Raw genomic sequence first — 24,163 nt, forward strand, 5'->3', positions numbered from 1 at the left:
AGAGAAGGCGCTTCGTGATTTGAAGACTTGACTTTCTAGTCTGTAAAGGGAGGTTCGTGCCACTTTCCCTCTCCATCGTCTTCAGCCTCTCAAATCCGATTCCTTAAATACCAGCGCCCATACCAGCGTCTGCAAAGCCTTCCCCGGGCGGTGCGCGACTTCCAGTTCGCGCTCTTTTTACAGACCAGGAGAGGGCGCCCGCCCTTAAAAAACAAAATACAAAGTTTGAAAAAATACGTCAGATTGATAACTTTCTTCTAGATGGTGAGACTTTAGGTAATTTTTTGTTTTTCTGTGTTTGATATTTTTTTTTAATATATTTTTTAAAGGCGTGTAGTGCTAAAAATAACAACATAGATTTCCCTTTTCGAATTCTGTTGTGCGCTTACTCCAGTCAGCCCCCTCATATAACCTGTCTTTCTCCTTGTCACCCTTCCTGGGGTCTCTCCTTATTTCCAGGGACAGAACCTTGACACACAGTGTGTATTCTTTGTTTTCTGAATTAATTATCTGCTCTGACTGCCTTACAGGGATTTAGTGAAACTAACCTTTCCATGGGCCATCTCCTTTCTTAGAGATAATGGCCCCTATACTCCTTCCTGTCTCCACCCGAGATCAGTCTTCTGTGCAGAGCCATGCATTCGACTGCCCGCGGGACATCTCGCTGGAAGTTCCAAAGTACACAAATCGGACATCTATGAAATTCTAGTTACCTTCCTTTTTTTTTTCACTTTTATTTTTTTCCCTAAAGTTCTGCCTTTATGTAGGTTATGCCTTTATGCCTTATGTAGTTTCTGACCTATGTCGTTTTCCTTCTTTGCTGAAGAATTTCTTTTAGCGTATCTTACAAGTCAGGTCTTCTGGCTGCAAACTCCCTCAATTTTTGTTTGCCTGAAAAAGTGTCACTCCTTCACTTTTGAGAGATAATCTTGTTGGATACAGAAGTCTAGGTTGATGGGCTTTTTTTTCCTTCAACACTTTGGACATTTTACTGTGCTCTCTTCTTGCATGGTTTCTGAAGAAGTCCGATGTAATTATTATTTTGGCTGCCCGCATGCGTTGTGGGGTCTTAGTTCCCCAACCAGGGATTGAACCTAACCCTGACAGTGAAAGCACACAGTCCTAATCACTGGACCACCAGGAAATTCCCCCAATGTAATTCTTATCCTTACTCCTCTATAAGATGTACCCACTTCTACTCCTCAGCCTTCGTTCAAGATTTTCTTTTGGTTTTTGATTTTCTGTTCATCCTTCTTGTAAGGACAGAAGTGAGAACTTCTAAGCTCCTTATATGCTACACTGAAAACTGAAAATTATCTTTTATTTTAAATTCTGCTCTTTCTCCTGGCCTCTGTATTTCTGTGCATGACATGTTTCTTTACCCGTGACTCAGAAAACAAGACCATTGCCCTTAAGTTTGTCCTCTCTGTTCTCCAGATCTAATCCCTCACCAAGTCTAATCAATTCTACTTCTAATGGAACCTTCAAACTTACACCCTCTTTTTTTCATGCTCACAGCCTGTATCTTATTTCAGGTTCCCTGTCTCTCACATTGAGAAGACTCTAGTCTCCCCACCTCCAGCCCAACCCCTAATTTCTTTTCCATGTTGCTTTCACCATAAATCTGGTGAAATGCAAAATTGATCACATCATCCCTAACTGAAAGCTCCCCCTTATTTTCAAAAGAAAGTCCAAGCTCCAAAATATGGCAAAAGGATTTTTAATGATCTGAATAAATTTACCTCTTCTAACACATTCCTTCCCAGTTTGCACTTATCATGCACCTATAAGCCAATCCTCTTCAAACTGCTTGCATTTCAAGATATACTGAGTTGTCTCATATTTTGTGCTTTGCACATACTGGATGATTCCTTTGTCCTTGCCTCGTGGACTTGACTTTCATCTTCTGTGGCCCATGTGATGACTGCCTCCACAAAACCCCTCATAGTTATCTCCCCAAGCCTCCCTCAGCAACTCTAATGGATTTCTTTTTAAATTTTAAAAAAAAATTTTATTTTTGGCTATACTGGGTCTTCACTGCTATGCATGCACTTTCTCTAGTTGTGGCGAACAGGGGCTACTCTCTAGTTGTGGTGTTTCAGCTTCTCATTGCCGTAACTTTTCTTGTGGAGTACTAGCTCTAGAGCTCAGGCTTGGTAGTTGTGGTGCATGAGCTTAGTTGCTCCGAGGCATGTGGGATCCTCCTGGATCAGGGATTGAACCTGTGTCTCCTGCATTGGCAGGTGGATTCTTCATATAAAATGTAAGTGGTATTAAATAGGTTTCCCTAGTATTTCTGCTGAGGTACAATCCCAATAAGAGTTTTGCTCAGCTGGTCATTACTCAGTTCTCCCTAAGTACCCAATTATCTCTTCCCAGAGCTGGACTAGTTATCCCTCATGCATTCTTCCCACAAATGCTCCAAAACATAAACCTCCACTGCACTCCTAAGCCTCCAGATGCCCCATCACCCTCCAATTTAGTTCATTTTCCATTCAACAGATATTTAATGAACACCTAGTATGTCACAGGCTATGAATCAGCGTGAGTAAGAGAGATAAGGTCCTTGCCCTTCCATTCTACTGGGAGGGGAGCCAGAGGCCTAAGAACAAATCAAGCTGGGACAGTAGGGATTCTGATGCTCACCCCCAGAAAATTAAAGGAGATGATCCCCATAAAGCACCCAGTTTGAGCTTAACTCATAGTAGGAGCTAAGCATATATTCGTTTCTTTCCCTCTAGCTGTTTGGAGAATAGCATTGCCTTCCCATTTTTTTGTTGTTTTTCTTTTTGAGGATTTCAAGCATTTTTGAGTTCTGATACATGCAGAGGACCAGGATAAAGTGAATAAATGTGAAGCAAGTTACAAAGTTGTTAGAAATCTTAAGCTCTCACATTTTCCCTCAAGTTCAATAAAAAGAGATACTGATGTATTTCTGGAAACTAATTTAATAAAGTTTATCAAACCACCTTAAATGTGCTCAATCTTGTTTGCATAATAATTCTCACTCTGGGGGTTATCTTAAGGAAATAATTTAAAATGAGCCCAAAGATTTATTTTCTTGTACAAGGATATTTATTACAGCTCTATTTAGAATAGCAAAACTTTTGGAGGGGATGGGAGGGATGGACTGAGATTTGGGGGTTAGCAGATGCAAACTAGTATATATAGAACAGATAGACAACAAAGGCCTACTGTATAGCACAGGGAACTATATATTCAATATCCTGTGATAAACTATAATGGGAAAGTATTTTAGAAGAATGTATATATACACATATAATGAATGAGTTTGTTGCATAGTAGAAATTAACACTGTAAATCAACTATACTTCAATTTTTAAAAAATAGAGAAAAAATAGTAAAACTTTGGGAAGACTTAAATTTCTAGGAATGAGAGATTAATCAAATAAATCACATCATTTTTATTAAAAAACAGAACCACTATTGGAGTTTGCTCCACAAATTCAAGGAACAGTTATGTTACATCTTGCAAATTGTTGCTTTTAACTGTGTAAGTAGCAAACACTTCTCCTGCAGCTCTGGGCTGGACCCTGTTCTGGGTCCTGGGTGTGAACAGACAGATAAGCTCTTAAGGAGCTTACATTTTAGAGAAAAGAATTTAATGAACAAACAAGCACACTGATGTTAATAAGTGCTAAGTAGGATACAAAATAAAATAGGGTGATAAGAGACTGGAGGTAACCAACTAATCAGATTGATGGATAGAGAAGAGCTCTATGGGGAGATGACATCTTTTTTAAATTATTTTTTAATTGAAGGATAATTGCTTTGCAGAATTTTGTTGTTTTCTGTCAAACCTCAACATGAATCAGCCATAGGTATACATATATCCCCTTTCTTTTGAGGGTGGTGACATCTGAGTTGAGACCTGAAGAATGAGGGGCAGCCATGCCATGGGGTAGAGTGTTCCTTTAGAAGGAAGAACAGATGCCAAGGCTTAGGTAGAAGTTTGGTGAATTTGAGAAGCAGAAGGACTGTGGGGCTGAGGCAGCAGGGCCAGGGGCAAGTGGTGGAGTTGAGGTTAGAGAAGCCTGCAAGGCCAAATAGATGAGGGTAGCATTTTGCATGGTTCCAAGGGTGTTGGGAAAGCATTGGAAGTGTGGCCATAACATAAGCTGCTCCAGCAGCACAGATTTTAAAACTTACCTGCATCTTCTCTCCCTACTGACCCTGGCATGTCTTAGAGCTTTTAGAAAACGACTAGTTGAGTGGGAGACAATTAATCTTGCTTGCTTCAGAATTCCAGGGACTGGCCTTAAGAATATGGGAGCAGACCAACCCTGGAGTAGAAGACTAAATGCACATAAACCCTTCTAGATGGTGCTGACCAGAATGCCACATGACCAATTTATTATTATTATTGGAGCTGACTGTGCTCTTCTGCACATAGCCCCCTCTCAAACACCCCTTAAAACCCTTTATCCTGTAACCGGCAACTTGGAGATGGTTTAGGGACATTAGTCCACCATCTTCCCAGATTGATGTCCTCCTGAATAATGCAGCCAGTCTCTTCCCACCAACACGTGTCTCTCGAGTATTGGGTTTCAAGCATCATACAAATGAACTTGGGTTCACTACCAGTCCTGTCTGGTTTTAAGCAGGAGAGTGCCAGGATTTCATTTAGAGCTTAGAAAGCTCTCTGGCTGTGTAGAAATTGGATTATTCAGAAACAAGAGTGGAAACTTATCAGGAGGCTATGGCAGTTCCACAGGGAAAGAGCACAGTGACAGTGTAAGTGGAGAGGACAGAGTCAGATATATTTTGGACATAGAACTGATAAGAAATCCTGGTGGGGTGAACCTTGGAGGAGAGAATAGGGAGGAATCAAGGGTGATTTGTAGGTTTTTGGCTGGAACAACGAGATGATCATAGTAATAGTGAGATGGGAAAAACTAGGGGAAGAAGAGTTTGAGGGTGAAATTAAGAACTCTGTGGGGCCACTTTCAGTCTCAGATAAAATACAGGCTGTGGAGCCAGATTGCCCAGGTTCTCATCCTATTCTAGACTGCTCAATGATTTTTGACAGGTTCCCTTAGCCCTTGACTTGGTTTCTTCATCTGTAGAGGGGGAGTTACAATCCAACTACCTTAAGCGGTTGCTGTGAAGATGACAGCCATTCTTATATATAAGTAAAGTCACCCAGTCGTGTTCCACTCTTTGTGACCCCATGGACTGTAACCTACCAGGCTCCTCCATCCATGGGATTTTCCAGGCAAGAATACTGGAGTGGGTTGCCATTTCCTTCTTTCCAGGGGATCTTCCCAACCCAGGGATCGAACCTGGGTCTCCTGCACTGCAGGTAGACTCTTTACATCTGAGCCACCAGGAAAGTCATAGGTTAGTACCAAATTCTTCATCAGCAAGTGTTCAGTGAGCATTTCTATGCACTAATTTCTAAGCATATAACAAAGACCAAATCAGACAAAAATCACTGCTCTTTTGGAGTTTATATTACAGTTGGGGCAGGGGAGACACAATAAATAAATGCATTGTTAAAATATTGAATATGTTGGATGTAGATAGGTGTTATGGAGAAAAATAAAGCAGGAAAAGTGGTCGTGAGAAGAATGGGTTGCAATTTAAAATACTGTGGCCAGGGACTTCCCTGCTGGCTCAGTAGTAAAGAATCTACCTGCCAATGCAGGAGACGTGGGTTACATCCCTGATCCAGAAAGATCCCACATGCCTTGGAGCAGCTAAGCCTGTACACCACAGCTACTGAGCCTGCGCTCTAGAGCCTGGGAGCCGCAACTACTGAAGGCCACGCGCTTAGAGCCCACGCTCTGTAATAAGAGAAGCTACTGCAGCAAGAAGCCCTCCCTCGAACCACAACTAGAGAGTAGTCCGCACAGCAGTGAAGACCTGGCACAGAGAAAAATAAATAAAAAATAAAATTGGGTGGCCAGAAAAGTTTCCATTCAGACAGTGATATTTAAGGACAGACTTCAAAGGAAGGTACCTGCCACCTGGATATCAGGGGAACGATGTGCCAGGCAGGGAAAACTGTCAGCCCGAAGGCCATGATGTCAAGGCTTTGAGAAACAACAAGAAAGGTGACATAGCCATAGCTGTTACTCTGTGAGAGGTGAGGAGCCGCTGGGGAGTGTGAGCAGATTGGTAACATAATCTGATTGACATTTCAAAGCATCCCCTGGCTGCCAAGTTGAGAATAGACAGGGAAGGGCAAAGGCTTGCGGGAGAACTGGGGCTTCGATCCAAGTGATGGAGCATGGTGGACTGGACTAGGATGGGGCAGTAGTGGTAGAGAGAATTAGATAATAAACAAATGATACAAAAATTCAATATAAGGACATCACATGGTAACATGTACTCTGGAGAAAAATAAAGAACAAGTGGGGATAGCAAACATGGAAGGTGCTGCAATTTTAAAATAGAATGGAAGAGAAGACCAAAAGATGGTGACACTTAAGCGAGTCTTGAAGGAGAAGAGGGAGTGGGCCATGGGGCCACGTGGGAAAGAAGTCTTTAGGCAAAGTGCAGCCCCACAGAGCTCATGGAGCAGAAGTGTGCCTCATACTGTCCAGGTAGGAAGGGGCCAGCGAGCTGGATGGACTGAGCCTGGGATGGGGAGGGGAGGGAGGGCGGAGACATAGAGCGCTATATGGACTTTGATTTGAGGGGATGCAGTGGAAGGCTTTGAGTAGAGGATTGACACGATCTGGTCCACCTGCTCGTTCTGGCTGCTGTGTGAACAGGGTATCAAAGGACAAGAGTCAAAGTGGGGAAATAATTAGGAAGCAAGTGCAACAGTCCAGCTAAGGGAGGAAAGCAGCTTGAGCAGGACGGTGGCTGTAGAGGAGATGAGGAGTGGTCAGAAGCTGAACACCTATGAATGGGAGATAGAGCCAGCAAGATTTGCTGACAGATCCAACGTGGGTTATGAGAGAAAGAAAGGAATCAAGGGTGACTCCAAAAGTTTGGGGCCAAGAAACTGGAAAGATGGAAGTGCCATTTACTGATGTAGGGGAAGCTGCAGGAAGATGTATGCTGGAGGGAGGTCATGAGTCTGACTTTGGACCTGTTATACTTGGGGTGTCTATGAGACAACCACACTGGCCAGTCACATTGTAAAGATATTGAGAAGGCAGTAAATACACAAGTTTGGGGTTCAAGGAACACATACAACTTGGGGAGTCTTTAAAACCTCAAGGCTGGCAGAGTGTAGCTGGATGACAGATAGCCTGGGGCAGAGGCCTGAGTCACCCCAACTGCCAAGTCTGGGCAGAGGCAGAGGTACCAGCTGAAGTGAGAACAGCAGCCAGAGATCCGAGGGACCAGGAGGGCCTAGTCTACCATCTAGAGTCTACCATCTCTAATCATGATGTTTTCAAAGAATATTTAACTCTGTAGGAATTTATGGGCAGGGTGCCGGGGTGGGTGGTGGCAAGCAGCATGTGAAACAACGTTAAGTTACTTTCTGTACATGGTGGGAGTTGAGGATCATTATTTTCTCCTTTACAATTTTCTGTATTTTCTTAATGCTTAACACTGAACACGTATTACTTTCATAAAAATTCTTTGACAAGGATATTTGAAGATCAATCCTGGAAAGTGACTTTTCCTGTTCACAGAGAAGTCCAGCCTATTTCTGCCTCAAACGTGTGCCCATAGAAAAGAATTCAGCTCCTTCTCTCCACTAGGGGGTGCTGTGGAAGGGGCAGTCCCCCTCAGCCCAGGTAACTTCAGAAGGGCTTCGGCCAGTAGAAGCTCCTTGGGGTGAGGGGAGACTGGCCAGGGAAGCACTGGAGGCTGTCCTGATGCCAAGTGGCCTCCATTGAGAGCTGTTGAGGGGTGCCACTGGTGATTTGCCAACCATGTTTCTCAGAACTAGGGGTGTCAGAAATGCCAAGTTGCATCCCCAGGATAGGCCGTGGGCCCACACTCCTTAGCTTGGCATAGACTGACGCATGGACAGAACAGAAGCTTCATTAAAAAATAGTTTATTAGCATCTATGTCTAGCATCTGTGCAAATGAGATCGGCTCCCCCCAGGGGCTGGGTCTCCGCACCTGAGCCCCTGGGGAGCCTCTCTGCCGCAGGCCCTGTCTTGAGGCAGTGTCCTTGCTCGTCTGACATCAGTCCCATTGCTCCTGGCCCAGGGCTAAGCCCCACCTCGAGAGGCCATGGGGATGGTCTCCCCTGAGCGACTGTTGCCTCTAGTGTCTGAGAAGGCCCCGCCTCCGGCAGCCGGGGCTACGTCCACCTGGATGACCCCGTGCACCTGGGAGAGCTGTGGGCTATCCAAGCTGGCAATGAGCTGGCGGGGGCCTGGTCTCACAGGGACGAACGTCTGGCGCAGGGTCACTGTCTCGTTGCCCCCAATGTCCCTGTGGGCAGAGATAGGGTCATGGGCCTGGGGTGACAGGGTGTGGAGTGGGGAGTAAGGGCTGATGGGGAAGCTGGAAGGAAGGAGCAGAAGGTGGAGCCCTTCCGGCATTCCTGGGCTCAGCTGGAATCTCTACACCCACGACCTAACCGACTGACGGAGGACAAAGCCTGAACCCCAAGTCCGCCTCCACAAGGCTTGATCAGTGGCTGCCCAGCCAGCTGCCGGAGCTGGAAATCTCCTCGGCATTCCGAACTCCTCCCTCCCTGCTCTCACAAACGTCTGGGCAAAGACCTCCCTCCTCCCTCTCCATCGCCAGTGCTCCTGCCCCAACCAGGTCAGCCCCATCCCCTAGTGGGTTTCCAAGATGAGGAGACTTCACAAGGAGACTTTGGGGCTTGACACAGTGTTGCCAAATACTTCCAGGCTTGCCAAGAAAGAAGGTGGAAGAAAAGGAATTCTCCTCTGCTACGATCACCTCTTAGGATGTTATCTCAAAAAAAAAAAAAAAAAAAATCCCAAAACAAACAAAACAAAACTGTAGTCCCCCAAAAGACAAACAAACAAAACTGGAGTCCCTCCCAAGAACAGACAATTGGCATCTTTAAATTAAATTGACACACACTCATGTGTGTATGTGAGAGACAGAAATACACATGCTGGTGTACACACACACACACACACACACACACACACACACCTCAGTGTCTTTATTTTCTTCCTTCCTATGGCCCTCTAGTCCCAGATCACCCCTCCAAGAATTTACAATTTCACCTGCCTTCTAACTACCTTCCTTGCCTCTCATCTCATTTTCCATTCATTTTTCCAATCACTCAGAGGTGAACTGAGCCTTTCAAGGGCTTGGCTTCCTTGTTGCTTAGGAGATAGATGAAACTGTAGCTCCCTAACCTGACACACAGGCTCACTGTGACTCACCCCGCCTGCCTGCGATCATTGCCCCCACCACCACCACATTCTTCATTCCTTCTGCCCACCAGCCCCAGTGAGCTCCACCCCTCCCCTGAATTCACAGTGTTTTCATGCCTTGCCCCCTGGGCTGCCTCTGGACCCACTTCACACCTCTTCAGTGAGGACTCCCTGGAGCATCTCCTACCCTCAGGAAAATGAATCTCACCTTTCTCTGAGCTCCTCCAGCAATCTGCCCGTATGCAGACACACTGACTGTGATTGAATGTATATTGCAGTTGTTCACACCTGTTAGCATCTGTCCTTTCCTGCCTCTGCCTGAAACCCTTACCTCTGGCCCCTGCTAAACTTGAGCCTGCCTTGGGGATGGATCATTTCTGGAGCCAGACTTGTGCAAACACCACAGTCCTTCAAGGGAATGAGCCAACACCCCAACATCAAGGATGAGCTATCCTTGGGGCAAAACATTTAGCTTGGAGTCTGCTGCCAAGGGACATCCCTGGACCACTCTGTACTCCTTCTACCCCATTAACTGTGTAGTTTAGAACACGTACCAGTCATCCTCACTTTCTGATGTAAAATAGAAGTGAATATAAAATGAGGGCGTGAAGGCCCGTTTAAGGTGTGAGGGGGAGGTGGTGTCTTCCAGCGGGGTCGAGGAGCAGCAGCGTATGGTGAAGGACATAGGCTGTGGAGTTTGAACCCCTTGAAAGATTGAAATCATGGCAGGTCCAGAAGCTGATGCCCAGTTCCATTTCACTGATATCAAAAAATATTTCAACTCTTACACTCTCACAGGGAGAATGAATTGTGTGCTGGCCACATACGGAAGTATTGCTTTGATAGTCTCATACTTCAAGTTAAGGTCTAAAAAAACTCCAGCTGTGAAAGCAACATAAACAGATTCTGAACTGTACATTATCTGTTAAGTTCCCATGCCTGAAGAAGCTAATGTCATCTCATCATGTGATACTCAATTTGTACAATAAATTATGAACCTGGAAAAATAAAAAATAAAAAAATAAAATAAAATGAGGGCGTGGGATCAGATGGTCTTGAAGGTGCCTCCAAGCTCTATGAAGGCGAGAAGTAGGAAAGTCTGGAAGATAGAAGTCTATAGCCTACCTGATAGGTTGTCGACTTAATTTCTAGACTTCCTATCAGAATATCCAACTTGAAATTCAGTCTACAACTTAACAGGTAGGCTATACATACTCTGCATGCATGCTCAGTTGCCTCAGTCATCTCCGACTCTGAGACCCTATGCCCTGAAGCCCGCCAGGCTCCTCTGTCCATGGGATTCTTCAGGCAAGAATACTGGAGTGGGTTGCTATGCCCTCCTGCAGGGGATCTTCCCCACCCAGGGACAGAACTTGCATCTGCTACAGCTCCTGCACTGCAGGTGGATTCTTTACCACTGAGTTACAGCGGAAGCCCCAAGTTGTACTTTGCCTGGTAACAAATCTGTGTTTTTAATTTGTGCCCACTTTTCCATTGATATGAGGTTAAAGGTTGTTTGGGTTCAGACCAGCCTTCAAAAGTCTATTTACCCATACTATAAGTGAACTGTGGGGCTTTTCCAGTGGCTCAGGGGTAAAGAATTTTCCTGCAACGCAGAAGACTCAGGAGACATGGGTTTGATCCCCGGGTCAGGAAGATCCCCTGGAGGAGGGCATGGCAACCCACTCCAGTATTCTTGCTTGGAGAATCCCCATGGAGAGAGGAGCCTGGTGGGCTTCAGTCCATAGGGTCAGAAAGAGTCGGACACAACTGAAGCGACTGAGCGCACACACATGTGTAACTGAACTGTACTATTTCAGAGCCTAGCCTTTATTTATAAGGTTATTTCCAAGATAAACTGCTCTCTAGGTTCCAACGAGGGATGTCAAGATCTCTCCCTACCCTGATCTTAGTGTCTGGCGAGACCTTGGCTGCACCCTGGTTAGAGAGTTGAAGGCAAACACATCAGCTACTAACGCAGGAATGTGCCCACAACTGAGTGCCAGTAATAAAACAAACTCCCTGACAGGACATCAGAACTTAGACATCCAAATTAGCATTGTCTTTGATGCTAATTTGAGTATTAGCAGCAAATTAGCATTTATGCTCTTGTTTAACCACACTGAACATTTAAAAAAGCTCCTCTCAGATTTTCCTTCACAGCCATTTAAAACCACACACACATTACATGTACCCACTTGGGCGTACACTCACACCTGGCCAAGTCACTGTCCCTCCTTTACAGTCGAGGTTCATTTCTGATTGAAAAGGGCATTATGACCCACCTGGCTCGCTTATTTACCTTATTAATCAGTCTTAGTTCTAAATGACTTGAGGCTGTTTCCCCAAAGTCAAATCCACTCCCTTAGAAGACCACCCTAAGGACATTCTAGAGAATATGATTCAGGCTCTGGGGGAAATCCCCGAGAAGGGTTTGGAGCAGACTTCTAGCTTCCCCCGGTGACTGCTTTAGTGGTGACAACAGCCATCTGGAGGAGTAAGCGCTGGAATGTTTATTAAGTGGCCAGTCAGCAGGTGGGGTGGCATGCCTGTTGCCATAATGAGGCTCCATACCACAGCCATTGATGTGCAAATGACAGTGAAGTCATGCCAATTTCGGAATCGCTTGGCTTGGCCAAGAAGTTTGTTCAGGGGTTTTCTCTAAGATGTTAGGGAAAAACCCAAACGAACTTTTTGGCCAGCCAACAATACACCCAAGTCAGCAGCTCGGGGCTCTCACCTGTGCTGGAGGCCCCGCCTGGGCTCACAGTAGCTGGAGGAGCCACAGAATGTCAACCGAGGGCCTGCCTCGAGGAACCGCCACCCAACCCTCTCATTTACTGGGGGGAGACCGGGCCCTTTCAGTGGCGCGACTCTCACACGAGCCCCACAGTTGAAGAGAGGGGCTGAGTCTCCAGTGCTCAGTGCGGGAGGCGCTTGCCTTACTCCCTGGAAGGGGAGAGAATCAAAGATCTGGCAGGGAAGCTGCGGGGAGCCCAGCAGCTCCGGGGACCCCTCAGGACAGGGGAACCTCTGTCTGTCAGCAGCAGGTGAGAGACCCCAGTAGGTAGGTTGTCTGGGAGTTCCAAGCTCCGCTCTCTAAGCTGCCAGAAACCCTTTTAGGGTGACAGGAGGAGAGCGCTCCTTTGAGAGGTGTCCCATCACCCAGGAGCCCAGGATGGGGCAAAGGTCAGAACAGCAGCCTTTTTCAGCTCTGGCCTGTTGGCCAAAGTGGCGGCCACCCCCAGGCAGAGCCTGTGTGTGTGGGGAGAGGGATGGGTAGGGTGGTCAGGGACCCTCTGCTTCCCCACCCAGCCCCTCTGTGAATGCAGTCCCTTTCCCTCGGGTGCTCTTTATTGGATGAGGAAAATGCCTGCCCCTGTCACCAGAAAGCTGAGCTTAAAGGTCAGCCTCTGGCCTTCTCTGCTTTCCCTGTTCCTGCATGTGTGAGTCCATGTCAGAGATGGCAGCATGGCCTGGGAACACGGCCTTGGGACTGGCTGGGCACACAGCCTCCCCTGGCTTGGGATCAGGCCCCAGCAGGTGGCATGAGGGCCTGAGGCACAGGGCTCTCTCCTTAGGAACTGCTTGCTGTGCTCACGGCACCAGCCCAGCAACCAGCTGGAGAGCCTGTGTGAGGTGCTCGCCGTGGCGGAGGAGTGGAGCCTGCCCCTTAGGAGCCGAGACACTCTGGGAGATGTGGCCACCAGCCGCCCCATCTGTAAAGGGGTGGCAGCTACCAGCAGAGCACTGATGCTGTGCCCAGCACCATGCTGAGGGCTTTGCATGCATGGTCTTCTGTGATTCTCAGAGCCAGGTTATTACTGTTATCCCCACTTTACAGGTGAGAAAACTGAGGCACGGAGAAGATCATACATATAGCACACAGCCCATGAGTGATAAAGCTGGGACCTAAAGCGCATCATATGATTATCTCTAATGTACTTCAAAGGGTACTGGGGTTCTCCAAATGAGCTTACATTCCTGAAAGTGCCTGCTCAACTCTTGAGTGCTGGGTGAGAGTAGTGACAAATTACTAGTGATCCCTTTGTGAGGTTTTAGCTCCCTAACAAGCCAGCAAGGCAGGTCAGGGACACCGAGGAGCACTGCCTGAAGCAGGCCTTCTTAGCACTGGCTGGGTTGAACTGAGTCAGGAGGTGTTGCTGGCCGGCCCCAAGTGACAGACCTTACTGTCCTGACCTGAGCAGGAGAGGGACAAAGGTGGGACCCATGCATCCAGGAGGCTGGCAAGGGCAGTGGCCGGGGCAGAAGGAGGGGCTGCACTCACCCAACATTGAGGATCTTGGGCCTCTGCAACCCGGAGCCCTCGAGCCGGAAGACGACGTTGGTGAGGGTGACAGGCAGCGGGTTCTTGAAGACAATCTGTACTTCGCACTCCTGGCCAACCACGGCTGCTCCCAGTAACTAAGACAGAAAGAGACCCCCATCATCAGAGCCTCAGGCCAAATTGATGGGCCTGGACACTCCCACCAGAGAGGGAGAGAAAGCTCTTTAGAATGAAGACCACCCTGATCCCACATTCCTGCCTCCGGGGGAGGGCTCACCCAAAGCCAGAGAGGAAACTCTAACCTACTCCCCAGCTGAAGCCACCCCAGAGTAAGGGAAATGAGATCTGATTTTCCAGAAAAGGGAACCAAAGTCCAAGAGCCCAGGCTTGTCCCTGACCTCCTCCCACCACTGCTTCTGGCCTAGTGCCCTGCACCTCACCCTCCAATCCCCCCCTCAGCCCAGCCCGCTGCTCTACCGTGAGACTGAGGTCTGGGGTACGCAGACGGAAGGTGTGCTGCTTGGCCAGCACCTGCCCGTTCTCCTTCACGTGGCCTGAGACGTTGAGCAGCATGGCCCCCTGGTCTACGAGGTGGACCCGGTACTCCTTGTAGGCCACAGGCATGGTCACGCGCTCCGCTGCGGGGAAGAGGCCTAGCGTCACCGAGACCTGCTTCCTCAGACCCGGCCTCCCCGGGTCTCCATGTCCCTGGCCCTGGGGTACCCAGCCGTGGAGGGGGGTGCTACAGGCTGGGGAAGGGGCACTTACAGGCCCCCGGCGCCAGCACCACCTCCTTCTTGCTCTCCTTGAAGACGGATCCCGTGACGCCGGTGTAGAAGGTAACAGAGAGGTAGAGATGCAGCTTCACGGTGCGGGGGCTGCCGCCGCGGTTGGTCAGCACCACGCAGACCGTCAGGTCCTGCCCCATCACTGCGTCCTGCGCCTCCACCTGCACGGCCACATCCTCCGCCGAGTCCCGGGTGGTGTACACATTGGGTTTGCTGCCGTGCGCGGCCGCGGTCTCCACTGCCTTGCGTTCTGCTTCTGAGCCTGGGGGTTGTGAGTCAAGGGTGAGCTTACAGCTGCTGCTGGGTGGGTGGGAAGGCACCCTTGGTGTGGCCAGAGCTGGCCGGGATGGGGAGCTGGTACCTTCTGGGTGCTTATAGGTGTGTGTGATGTCTTCCCGCATGTTGGAGCCGATGGCCTTCGTAATGATGAGTGAGCCGATAGCCTTCTCTTCCACATACACGATCTTGAAGCTGCCGTCATCCTGTCGCTGCCAGTAAACCTTGTCACTGTTCACCTGTGGGGAGGGCGGTTGTGGGGGGTGTGAACCAGGAATGAATGAGCCAGAGGGTCTGAGGGTGGGCCTGACCACCGCAGCTGCCTTCCCCAGATACTAGGAACTGCAGGGAAGGCTGGATCCAAAGGTTGGGAGCTTCCTGGCAGAGTGAAACTGGGAGACTTTTCTTTTTTTTTTTTTTGAGACTTTTCAAGCTGAGCCAGAAAAGGCCAGACAGCAGGAAAGAAGTTGATCTGGGAGGCTCCTCACGGTGCGTTGGGCATTAATAACAGTAATCCCTTGCACTCACTTGCTGACTCCATGACTTATAAAGCAGTTTCATACCCATTATTTCTTTTGATCCTGAGCACAGAAAGCAGAGCAGCCATTATTATGGCTTTTTACAGTTGGGGAAACTAAGATTTGTAGAATGAGTGACCTGCCCAAAGTCACACGGGTAGTTGGTCAGCAGTGGGGCAGGACTGGAGAACCTAGGACCAGCGCCAGTGCCCTGGTCTCCCCAGGCTGCCCATGAAGGCACCAGGCGCACAGCCCTCACCTCTGCAAAAATGAAGGGTGTGTCGTACTTCATGTAGACCAAGCCATTCTTGATGGACTGCACAGAGCAGGGCCCACAGCAGAAGATGCCTACGGGAGTGAGGGCGCCACAGGGGTGAGAGATCCAAGGAGGCTGAGTGGGACCCCCAGATCCTGGGCCCACCCTTCCAAGCCCACCCAGTGCCCACTGCCCGGGTTCAGCCCCCACCAGTCCAGATTCTCTCGTGGCTCAGACAGTAAAGAGTCTGTCTGCAATGCAGGAGACTTGGGTTCGATCCCTGGGTCAGGAAGATACCCTGACAACCCACTCCAGTATTCTCGCCTGGAAAATCCCATGGACGGAGGAGCCCGGCAGGCTACAGTCCATGGGGTCACAAAGAGTCGGACACGACTGACCGATTTCACTTCACAGTCCAGCTCAGGGAGGGCAAACAAACGGGAGAGCAGTCCTGTTTTGCTTCAGTCATGGTTGGGGTGAGGCAGGCGGGGACAACTGTGGGGACAAGCCTGCCTTGTTAACCAAATTGCTGGCACACTTCCTCCACTGGCTGAAGCTGGATGTCAGCTGTCTGTGACTCCCAGAGGTCAAGACCCCACCCCACCTACCCCATCCTACATCAAAACAAACCCAGAACCCCTTATGGCTCTGCTTGCCAGCTGGGAGAGCGATGACATCACAGTCACGATTCCAGAAAGATCCAGAACCACCCTCAGTTCTACAGCCCACGGTATCCTCTCTGTGGGGAGGTGACAGGGGAGCTGGTAGGAAACAGTGTCTGCCTTCAACGTGCTCCGGAGGGCTTTCTGGAGGACATAGGCTGACAGAGAGGAGGCATGGCTGAGAGGACACAGAACAGGAAGTGAGGGATGTCCAACGGGAGAGAATCTTAGAAAACACCTCGAACTAGGGTCTCCTTTTACAGATGGGGAAACAGGCTCAGCAAGGCAAAGTGAATGCCAGGAGACACAAGACAGCCGGACCCAGACTGGAAGGAGCTAATCCTTACTAAGTAGCTACTAAGCTCCAGCCATGCTGCTAGTCTAATATGCTTTCTCATTTGATCCTCCCAATCACCCTATAAGGTATACATCATCCCCATATTACAAACAAGAACACCAGAGCCCAAAGGTGCGAGGAACTGGCCTAAGATGACATATCTAAGAAGTGATCAAGCTAGAATCAAGCCCCGGCCTGGCTGGCCTCAGAATCCCTGCCTGCCACCTAGCCCACCCACTTCCTAGAGCTTGGACTGGAACTCAGGTCTCCTGGTGTCCTGTGACAGGCTGTTTAAATATAACAGGCATCTCTGGGGTTGTAAAACTCAGGGGGTACTATTTACAGAGATGATTGAGAGGGAGGGGTCTGGTCAGAGACCAGAAGAGGAGGTAGGCTAGGGGAAGGCTATCTGACTCAGGGTGAGGAAGGGAGAAGCGGGAGGCGGGGAGGGAAGAAGCAGCTGGAGGGGCAGGTGGGGGCCGCCTGGGGCCAGATTATTAAGTGGGAAGGGTGTGGGGGACCTGTTTGAGATCTAATTTTGTTTTTGACTACACCTCACCATGCAAAACTTCCCCCACCAGGGACTGAACCTGTGGCCCTGGCAGCGGAAGTGTGGCGTCTTAACCACTGGACCACCAGGAAGGTCTGGAGAGATCTTATTTTTGCAGAAATGTGCATTGCGGAAAAGAGACTAGTAGGTTATGTCATCAGTGATTATTTCTTAGGCCGGACTGGGTTATAGAAGCTGTTATCTCCTTTGAACCTACCTGAACCCTAATTTTTTCCCCCCATACCATACATATAACTCAGTGGAGCAATGAGAGGAACTTGGTAAAAGCAAGACTATGTGTCAAAAGAGAGGAAGTCAGGGGCTGGGTTCACTCTGCTGCTGACCTAACACTGTGCCCCAGAGAAAGACTCTAACCCAGCCGATCTGCAACATCACCAGGGGAACTTTCAAAAACACAGATTTCTGGAATCTATTCCCGGAATTCAGGCCTAGAAATTTCCTTGAAACAAAACTGAAACCACCTGAGAGAGAATAGGAAATTTTACAATTTATGTTATCCAATTCTGTACATTTTTTTTCTTCTAAGCATGTTTTACTTAAAACAGTGCTTAGTCACTCAGTTGTGTTCGACTTATTACGACCCCGTGGACTGTAGCCCACCAGGCTCCTCTGTCTGTGGAATTCTCCAGGCAAGAATACTGGAGTGGGTTGCCATGCCCTCCTCCAGGGTCTCTTCCCGAGCCAAGGATCGAACCTGCATCTCCTGCATTGGCAGGCGAATTCTTTACTTTACTGAGTCACCTGGGAAGCTCTTTACTTAAAATAGTGACTTTTTAAACTATAAAAATGTATATATAAATAAAAAGGTCTTCCAATTAATTACCTCCAGGACACGTAAATAAAAATGTTAAGTGGGAAAAGTGGATTTGTCGGGTGAGGGAAACCTCTCACTGAATTCTCTCAAATCTTTGGACTTTTGAACCATCTGGGTGTAATAACCATGATAAATAAATAAAATTTGGGCACATAATTATGCAGAAAGTTGAAAATAAATGAAGGGTCACATGGTGATTGCCCTCACGAGTCCGTCTGAAGAACTGTGGCGCTAGAGGACCTCACTCCAAGGCCCCGTCCAGGACACTGGCGTTTGTTCCCCTCATTGGGGACACAGGGAGGGGTCCCCAGTGGGGTCTGGGCGCCAGGCAGGGGCCCTGCTCACCACTGCTGGTCTCCTGGGGTGTGGCGTCCACAACCTGCCACCCATCGAAGCCTGAGGGCAGATCTGGCCTCTTCATCCAACAGTCGTTCCACACGTGGAAGTTCCTGGATGAAGGTAGATGGAGGGCTCGGTGAGCTGCCTACCTGGGGCCTCCCCAGCCTCTCCTGCTCTCGGCATCCAGGCCTCGGGTCTCCGGTCATCAGTAGGGACAGGCAGCCCAGCCCGGCCCCAGCCTCACCAGACAGAATCGTGGTTCAGGTGCTCCAGGGGCTTCATGTTCTCGTCAAAGTAGATGTCCATGGTGAGGGAAGTGTCTGTGTCGTGTGCGGAGTTGAAGTTGGTGACAGTACGGGTGGCCAGGCCCAGGCAGCGCAGCACTGTGGGGGGGAGGGTGCAGACTTGGGGTTCAGGGCCCAGGGCCAGGGCAGCGGTAGGGTGGCAGGTGAGGCATGAGGTCAGGAATAGCAAGGGGACACGGGCAACTGGGGTTGCCGAGCTGGGGCAGGGGTCACTAGGGTCAAGTTCACTGAGCCAGGGAGTGTTGGGGGTTAGGGGAAGCCAGGCCACCTGCCTGGCTTTGTGCCTGTCTGTCCCTTCTCCCTCCTCTCCTCCAGGCCTTTCTGGGTTGTTAACACTAATTAATGATAATTAAGCCCAGCCTGCCAGCCACCCCCGCCTGTCCCTGCACTGTAGCCACAACTGGGCTGGGCTCACAAAGGTGGAGCCTAGCTTCCTTCCACCCTCCGTGTAGGGCCCAGGCGGTTCCCGTCCTATCCCTCCACTACCTGTGGTGGTCACACCGGCGAAGACCCAGCACTGGCCAAAAGGGACAGAGTTGCCGGTGCGTAGGTAGCTGAGAAGGATCTCCACGCTGCCCACCCACGCTGATGGGTTGGTGCCGCGGGAATAATCTCCAGACCAGTTCCCAATCAGGACCCCATTGTCATCCAAGGAGTTCACCTGTCCAGGACAGGATCGGGTGGGGCAGAGTTGGGGGAGAGGCTCAGGACCTGCCAAGTGGCCCCCAGCCTAGCCCCTGGCCCTGCAACCATCCCTGACCCCTGACCGCTCAGGATTCGGAGGCAGCCTGAGTCCAGCCTGCCCCTCCCACAGCCCTCTGCCCCCCCATCCTGGTCTGACACAGGAATGTGAATCCTGGGTGTGCCAAGTTTAGGGTTTGGCCCTACATTCCACTAGAGCTGGAACAGGAGCCAGGAAGGGGAGGGTTAGGGGGCAGGTTGGGAGGGGAAATGAGTGAGATCCCTTCCCACCGTACCTTTTGCAAGGGCTGGGGTCCTGGAAGAATCAGAAAGGGTAGGAATGGGGGTGGGAGACAGCAGGCAGAGACTCAGAAGGGCTCAGAAATGCAAGGGAGCTCACCATGGCAGAGACGACCCGGGAGACACTGACGGGGTCCCCGCGGCCTCCATAGGGCATGCCCCGCCGGTCCAGGATGTACAGGCAGGCGTCCAGCACCCCATGGTCAAACTGGGGGGAGCCAGGGCAGAGGTGACCCTTAGGCTAGCACCTGCACCCCCACCCCGCCTCACCTGCCTCTAGCGCCCCCGGGTGCACGAGGCCCCAGCCAACCATACCTGGCCATAGTTCCAGGTCCGCTCGCCAATCTGCGCTTCTGTCCCATAGTAAATTCGCCCCGACTCATTAAGCACGTACTCCTGCCGCCAGTCCTCATGGTCCACATACACGATGTCCTCTGTGTCCCCAAAACACACATGCCTGGTCCCCTTCAGCCCTCTCCCTGGGTCCCACCTGCCCCTTGGCTGCTTCTGCAGGGCTCATGACAGCAGAGGAAGAGTAGGGATGCCTCTAGCCTGACAGCACTGCTTCCAGGAAGGATGGAGCAAACAGGATAGGGATAATGGGAGAAGGGTGGCTGTCACCAGGACCCTTCACCAGGAGAGGTGATGCGGCTCTGTGACCTTGGGCTGGTCACTTCTCTACGTCCTGCATTGAGGTCCCCTCACCTGGACACTGGGAGGCTGGCTTCTCCTAGGGCTAGGCACCCAGGCACGAAGCCAGATCTAGTAAAGGAAGTCCTACCTGCCCTCCCCTCCTGTCCACATTTTGCTCCAGCAACTCACCTGGGCACCAGGGATTGAAGAGGATGTAGATCTCGTTGCGGGGGTCGAAGGGCAATTGGAACTCTCCAGCTTCGCAGCGTGTGCGGATGGTGAACTGGAACTTGCCGATGATGGCGTTGGGGGAGGTGTGGACCCGTAGGTTCAGATTCTGCCCACTGGACTTGGTCACCTGGGCTTTCCAGCCTCCACTGCCCCCCTTGCCCACCGGGATGATCAGATGGGTGCCCTTGCCCACCTCGGGATTGTTTCCTGCCGTGGGGGAAACACTGATTAGCTGCTGCAGCCCACTTGAAGCAGGGGGATGGAGCCCTGGACTTCTCTCAGCCCCACCCAGGATGTGTGTCCCGAGTTGGACAATTGCCTGGGCCAGATTGAGAACAGCTCTGTCCCCACCCGATGCGTGCCCACATGTCAGGGCAGAGCTCCAGTCCAACATCCCAAACCTGTTCCCTCCGCACTTAACATGGAGGTGAGTAGAAGAGACCAGGTCACCGTCACCCTCTGCCTGCCTGACCGTCCCAGCACCTGGGCTGGAGGAGCAGAGCTGCCCTGTCTGGGTCTAGGTGTCCCTGCCCCACATGAAAGCGCAGTTCCTGTCCTGAAAGTCTGCCTGCTCTCTGGGGCTGCAGCTTCCAAAGCCCAGGGCATCCCTGCTGGAGGTGGTAAGGGTACCTGGGAAATTAGAGGCTGGGGTGGGCAAGGCTAGGCCCTAATCAAAGGGTACCAGGAGTCACCCGCCCCCGGCGGCAGCATAATCACCAGCCTAGGCAGTCAGTGGCCACCAAGGAATACAATGAGGGAGGCACCGGCCCTGGGTCATGGGTACAGAGAGACAGATTGGACAGAGAGTGAAGTCACATCCTGGGGAAGGAGGGCAGATCCATAAAGAAAGATACACAAAAGCAGCAACACTGGAGAGGATGCGGTAGTAAGGATCCAAAGGAAAAGTATCTTGAGACAAATGCTCCGGGAGGCTTGGAGAGGGTGAGCTTAGGAAACGAAAACAGGGAAGCCAAGACCCTCTCTCTGGGGGACATACTTACATGATTACACCTGCCTTAGCTGGCAGGGGCGAGGAATGGGGTAAGGGAGGAGCCTAAAGACACCCCTGTGACCCTAATACCAGGGCTGGGAGCCCTGCTAACCAGCCCCCTATCCCTACTCCACCCTACCTGGGGTCTTCACCACTACCATCCCCATCCCCCATTGCAGCCTCCACTGACCGATGCACAGCTCCAGGGTGACATGATCGGAGGACTCATAGGGACGAGACAGGAAGAGGACCATATGGAAAGGCTGCCCACGGCGGAGAATCAGCTCATCGTACTCGAACTCGTCCGTGTGGTGCTCTCGGCGGTTCTGGTCTGAGCGTGAACTCAGCAGATCCACACCAGTCACCACCAGCATTCCCTCTGCAAAACCACAGCTCCGGCTCAGTAAAGCTTCATGGGGAGTCCAGGGTCGTCCCCCCCCACAACTAGCCTCCCAGGCCCCCAGAGATGTCAGAATGAGCCTCAGGCCCCATTAAGGCATTTTGGCTCTCAGATAGCATGGCCAGGTGGGCCTCACCCCGGATGGTGCCATCTCCAGCTGCGTTCACAGCGCTGCCCCGGGAGCCAGGCCGGCGGGAGTCTGAGCCCCGGGAGTCGGGTCTTCGGCTCCTGGAGCCAGACCCTCGAGCTCCCCGGTCTCCACGGCGTTCAGGGCCCCAGTCGTCGTCTTCTGTGTTCCGGCAAGAGCAGCAGCCACAGCAGCGAGCCCAGAAGGAACGGCCCCCACGGCGAGACCGTCTGTCTGGCTCTGGTTCCGGCTCTGGAGAAGGTGTGGCGGGGGGCTGCCAGGGGTTTCCGCCCCAGCGGCCCATATCCGAGCGAGGACCACCTGTGTGGAAGAGGCAGGGAGGCTCTGACCACTCACTTAGACCTCCTTTACCCCCACAGGATGCTCCAGTCAGCTCACCCAGAAACCCTCCATCCAGAGGGCTGATTCGGTCCCAGCCAGATGACAGATGATCTGCCCCTGACCCTGAGATTCTCTCAGATCCACCCTGAGACCTTCCCCAAAGACTCCTCTCAGACTCACGTAGAGAAATTTCCCACATTAGAGAGACGAGTCTTTTTCCCCTCTCACCCTCACACGGACATCCTCAAAAGCAGATGCCCAATCCAGAAACCTGCTCCAGGACTCATCCCAGGAAACGAGTGCACGCTTGTCACAGCCTCGAGAGGCGGCAGCGCAGACCATCCTGAGCCTGCTCCCCCTGCCAGCTCCTCAGTCTAGAGATCCAATGCTGACAGCCTCAAGGACCCATTGCTTAGAAGGAACCCCCCACCCACTGCTCCCTGCATTAGACAGAAGAGCGACATTCACCACTGGGGGTCCTGGCATTTCCCCACGTTGTCGGGTCAAACAGCCGTGAGGAGTTGCTGGGAGGGGTCGGGGGCGGAGGTGCCTGAAGTCAGGCTTCCTCGGCAGGGTATCTCCGCCGGGAGCCTCGCTGGGGCGGACAGGCTCTGGCTGGCCCGCACTCCACCTTCTTGGGACCCGACCTCGGCCCCCAGACAGCATCGCTGGGGTTCAGCATCGCAGTGCACCGTCGGAGCCCCTCACCTGATGAAGGTGTTGGCGACGGCATCTCTGAGTCCCGCGGCGGAGGTGGAACAGGTCGGGACCGATGGGACTGGACGGACTCCGCCGCACGAATGGAAGGCGTGGGGAGGGCCGGTAAGTGGTTTTTAAGGGTGGAGGGCGGGGCCGAGCTTCTGGTAAGAAGGGGAAGGAAGGTTGCTTCGGTCCCCACTTGGGGGAGGAGGTCCAGCGTCTGGGGGCCGGGAAATGACGCTGGGCCACACCCTCTTTTCCCTTTCGAGGAACCAGGACCGACGTGTAGGGCGTGGGCACGGTTGGAGTCTGTGAGGGCTCAAGTTGGAGACTCGGTGAGACCACCTGTCTGACGGATGCTGCCTGCCAAACTGGGTGCCTCAGAAGCACCTTCTCGGTGGAGAAGCTCAGAGGGCAACGGGGCAGGGAGCCCCTTCCACCCACACCTCTATCCAGCAGACTTGCTCTTCCCAAGCTCAGGCTGCCTGCCGGTCTCTGAAACTGCCCATGGGCTGGCTCTAGGGCTCATCCAGCCCAGGGAGGTCCCTGGATCCCAAGTTGTTACAGACTGGTGACGTCAGCACCTGGCCCTCAGACTGGCTCCACCAGCCAGCCCTGGACCTGCCGGCTCTACCAGATCCTCTGACCCTGCCATCCACCTGTTTTTCCTTCTTCCTCTGGCTCTGCCAAGCCCCCAATATGAGTGAGAGCTGCTCCCTGCTCCCTGGGTCCCTCCACCTTTGGGATTAGGAAGGTCAGAGTGGAAGCTATCTTGTTTTCTAACTCTCACCCTTCCCCAACCCCCCAGGGGTTTGGAGGTGACTTTAGTCTTTGCTCTGAGGCTCAGGGGGGAATGAAGTCTCTCTCCACAGGCTGCAGAGTACCCCCTTCTTCCACTGAGACAAATGTCTGGTGAGCTGGAGGCCGGGGTTCTCAACTTGGAATTCTTCCTAGGAATCCTGACCAACCGGCTGCAGCCACCTGCCCAATTCCATCCCAACCCTGGGAGAAACACCACAGAGGCCACCGAGAGAACCCCAAGGCAAAGAGGAGGTCAGGCATCTTCTGGAAGGTTGGGACCCTGTTCTTGGGTTCTCTTCTCTCCATCCTGCCATTGTCCCAGCTCTGCCCATGGGACACTGAACAGAAGACAGTAAAAACAGGGAGGGCAAGGAGATACAAGGAAGCTGCCTGGAGGAGAGGCTGAGTTTGGTGATGCATGGGACAGGGAGGTGCCTTGGGGAGTGGGGACAGAGGCTCCAGGACCTGGCAGAGCCCTCCACACCCCCACGACCTTTTCCTGTCCAA

The 24,163-nt window shown here is 51.4% G+C and overlaps 2 protein-coding genes across 2 annotated transcripts; one reads left to right on the forward strand and one right to left on the reverse strand.

Moving 5' to 3' along the window:
* Window positions 1–7,972: 7,972 nt before the first annotated feature.
* TGM1 (transglutaminase 1) lies at window positions 7,973–23,730 on the reverse strand. Its single transcript, XM_061157874.1, has 15 exons — window positions 22,865–23,730; window positions 21,824–22,135; window positions 21,478–21,666; window positions 20,255–20,503; window positions 19,748–19,866; window positions 19,533–19,640; window positions 18,938–19,112; window positions 18,391–18,529; window positions 18,153–18,256; window positions 15,427–15,515; window positions 14,735–14,888; window positions 14,354–14,635; window positions 14,063–14,223; window positions 13,586–13,722; window positions 7,973–8,371 (listed from the first exon to the last, which is right to left on the reverse strand). The coding sequence occupies exons 1-15, from the start codon at window positions 22,887–22,889 to the stop codon at window positions 8,146–8,148; spliced, it is 2,469 nt and encodes an 822-aa protein (XP_061013857.1). The 5' UTR covers window positions 22,890–23,730; the 3' UTR covers window positions 7,973–8,145.
* Window positions 9,419–10,313, forward strand: LOC133067416 (ATP synthase membrane subunit K, mitochondrial-like). Its single transcript, XM_061158502.1, has one exon. The coding sequence runs from the start codon at window positions 10,020–10,022 to the stop codon at window positions 10,194–10,196; it is 177 nt and encodes a 58-aa protein (XP_061014485.1). The 5' UTR covers window positions 9,419–10,019; the 3' UTR covers window positions 10,197–10,313.
* Window positions 23,731–24,163: the final 433 nt, after the last annotated feature.

The sequence above is a fragment of the Dama dama genome, chromosome 12 (assembly GCF_033118175.1).
Source record: "Dama dama isolate Ldn47 chromosome 12, ASM3311817v1, whole genome shotgun sequence".
Lineage (NCBI taxonomy): Eukaryota > Metazoa > Chordata > Mammalia > Artiodactyla > Cervidae > Dama > Dama dama.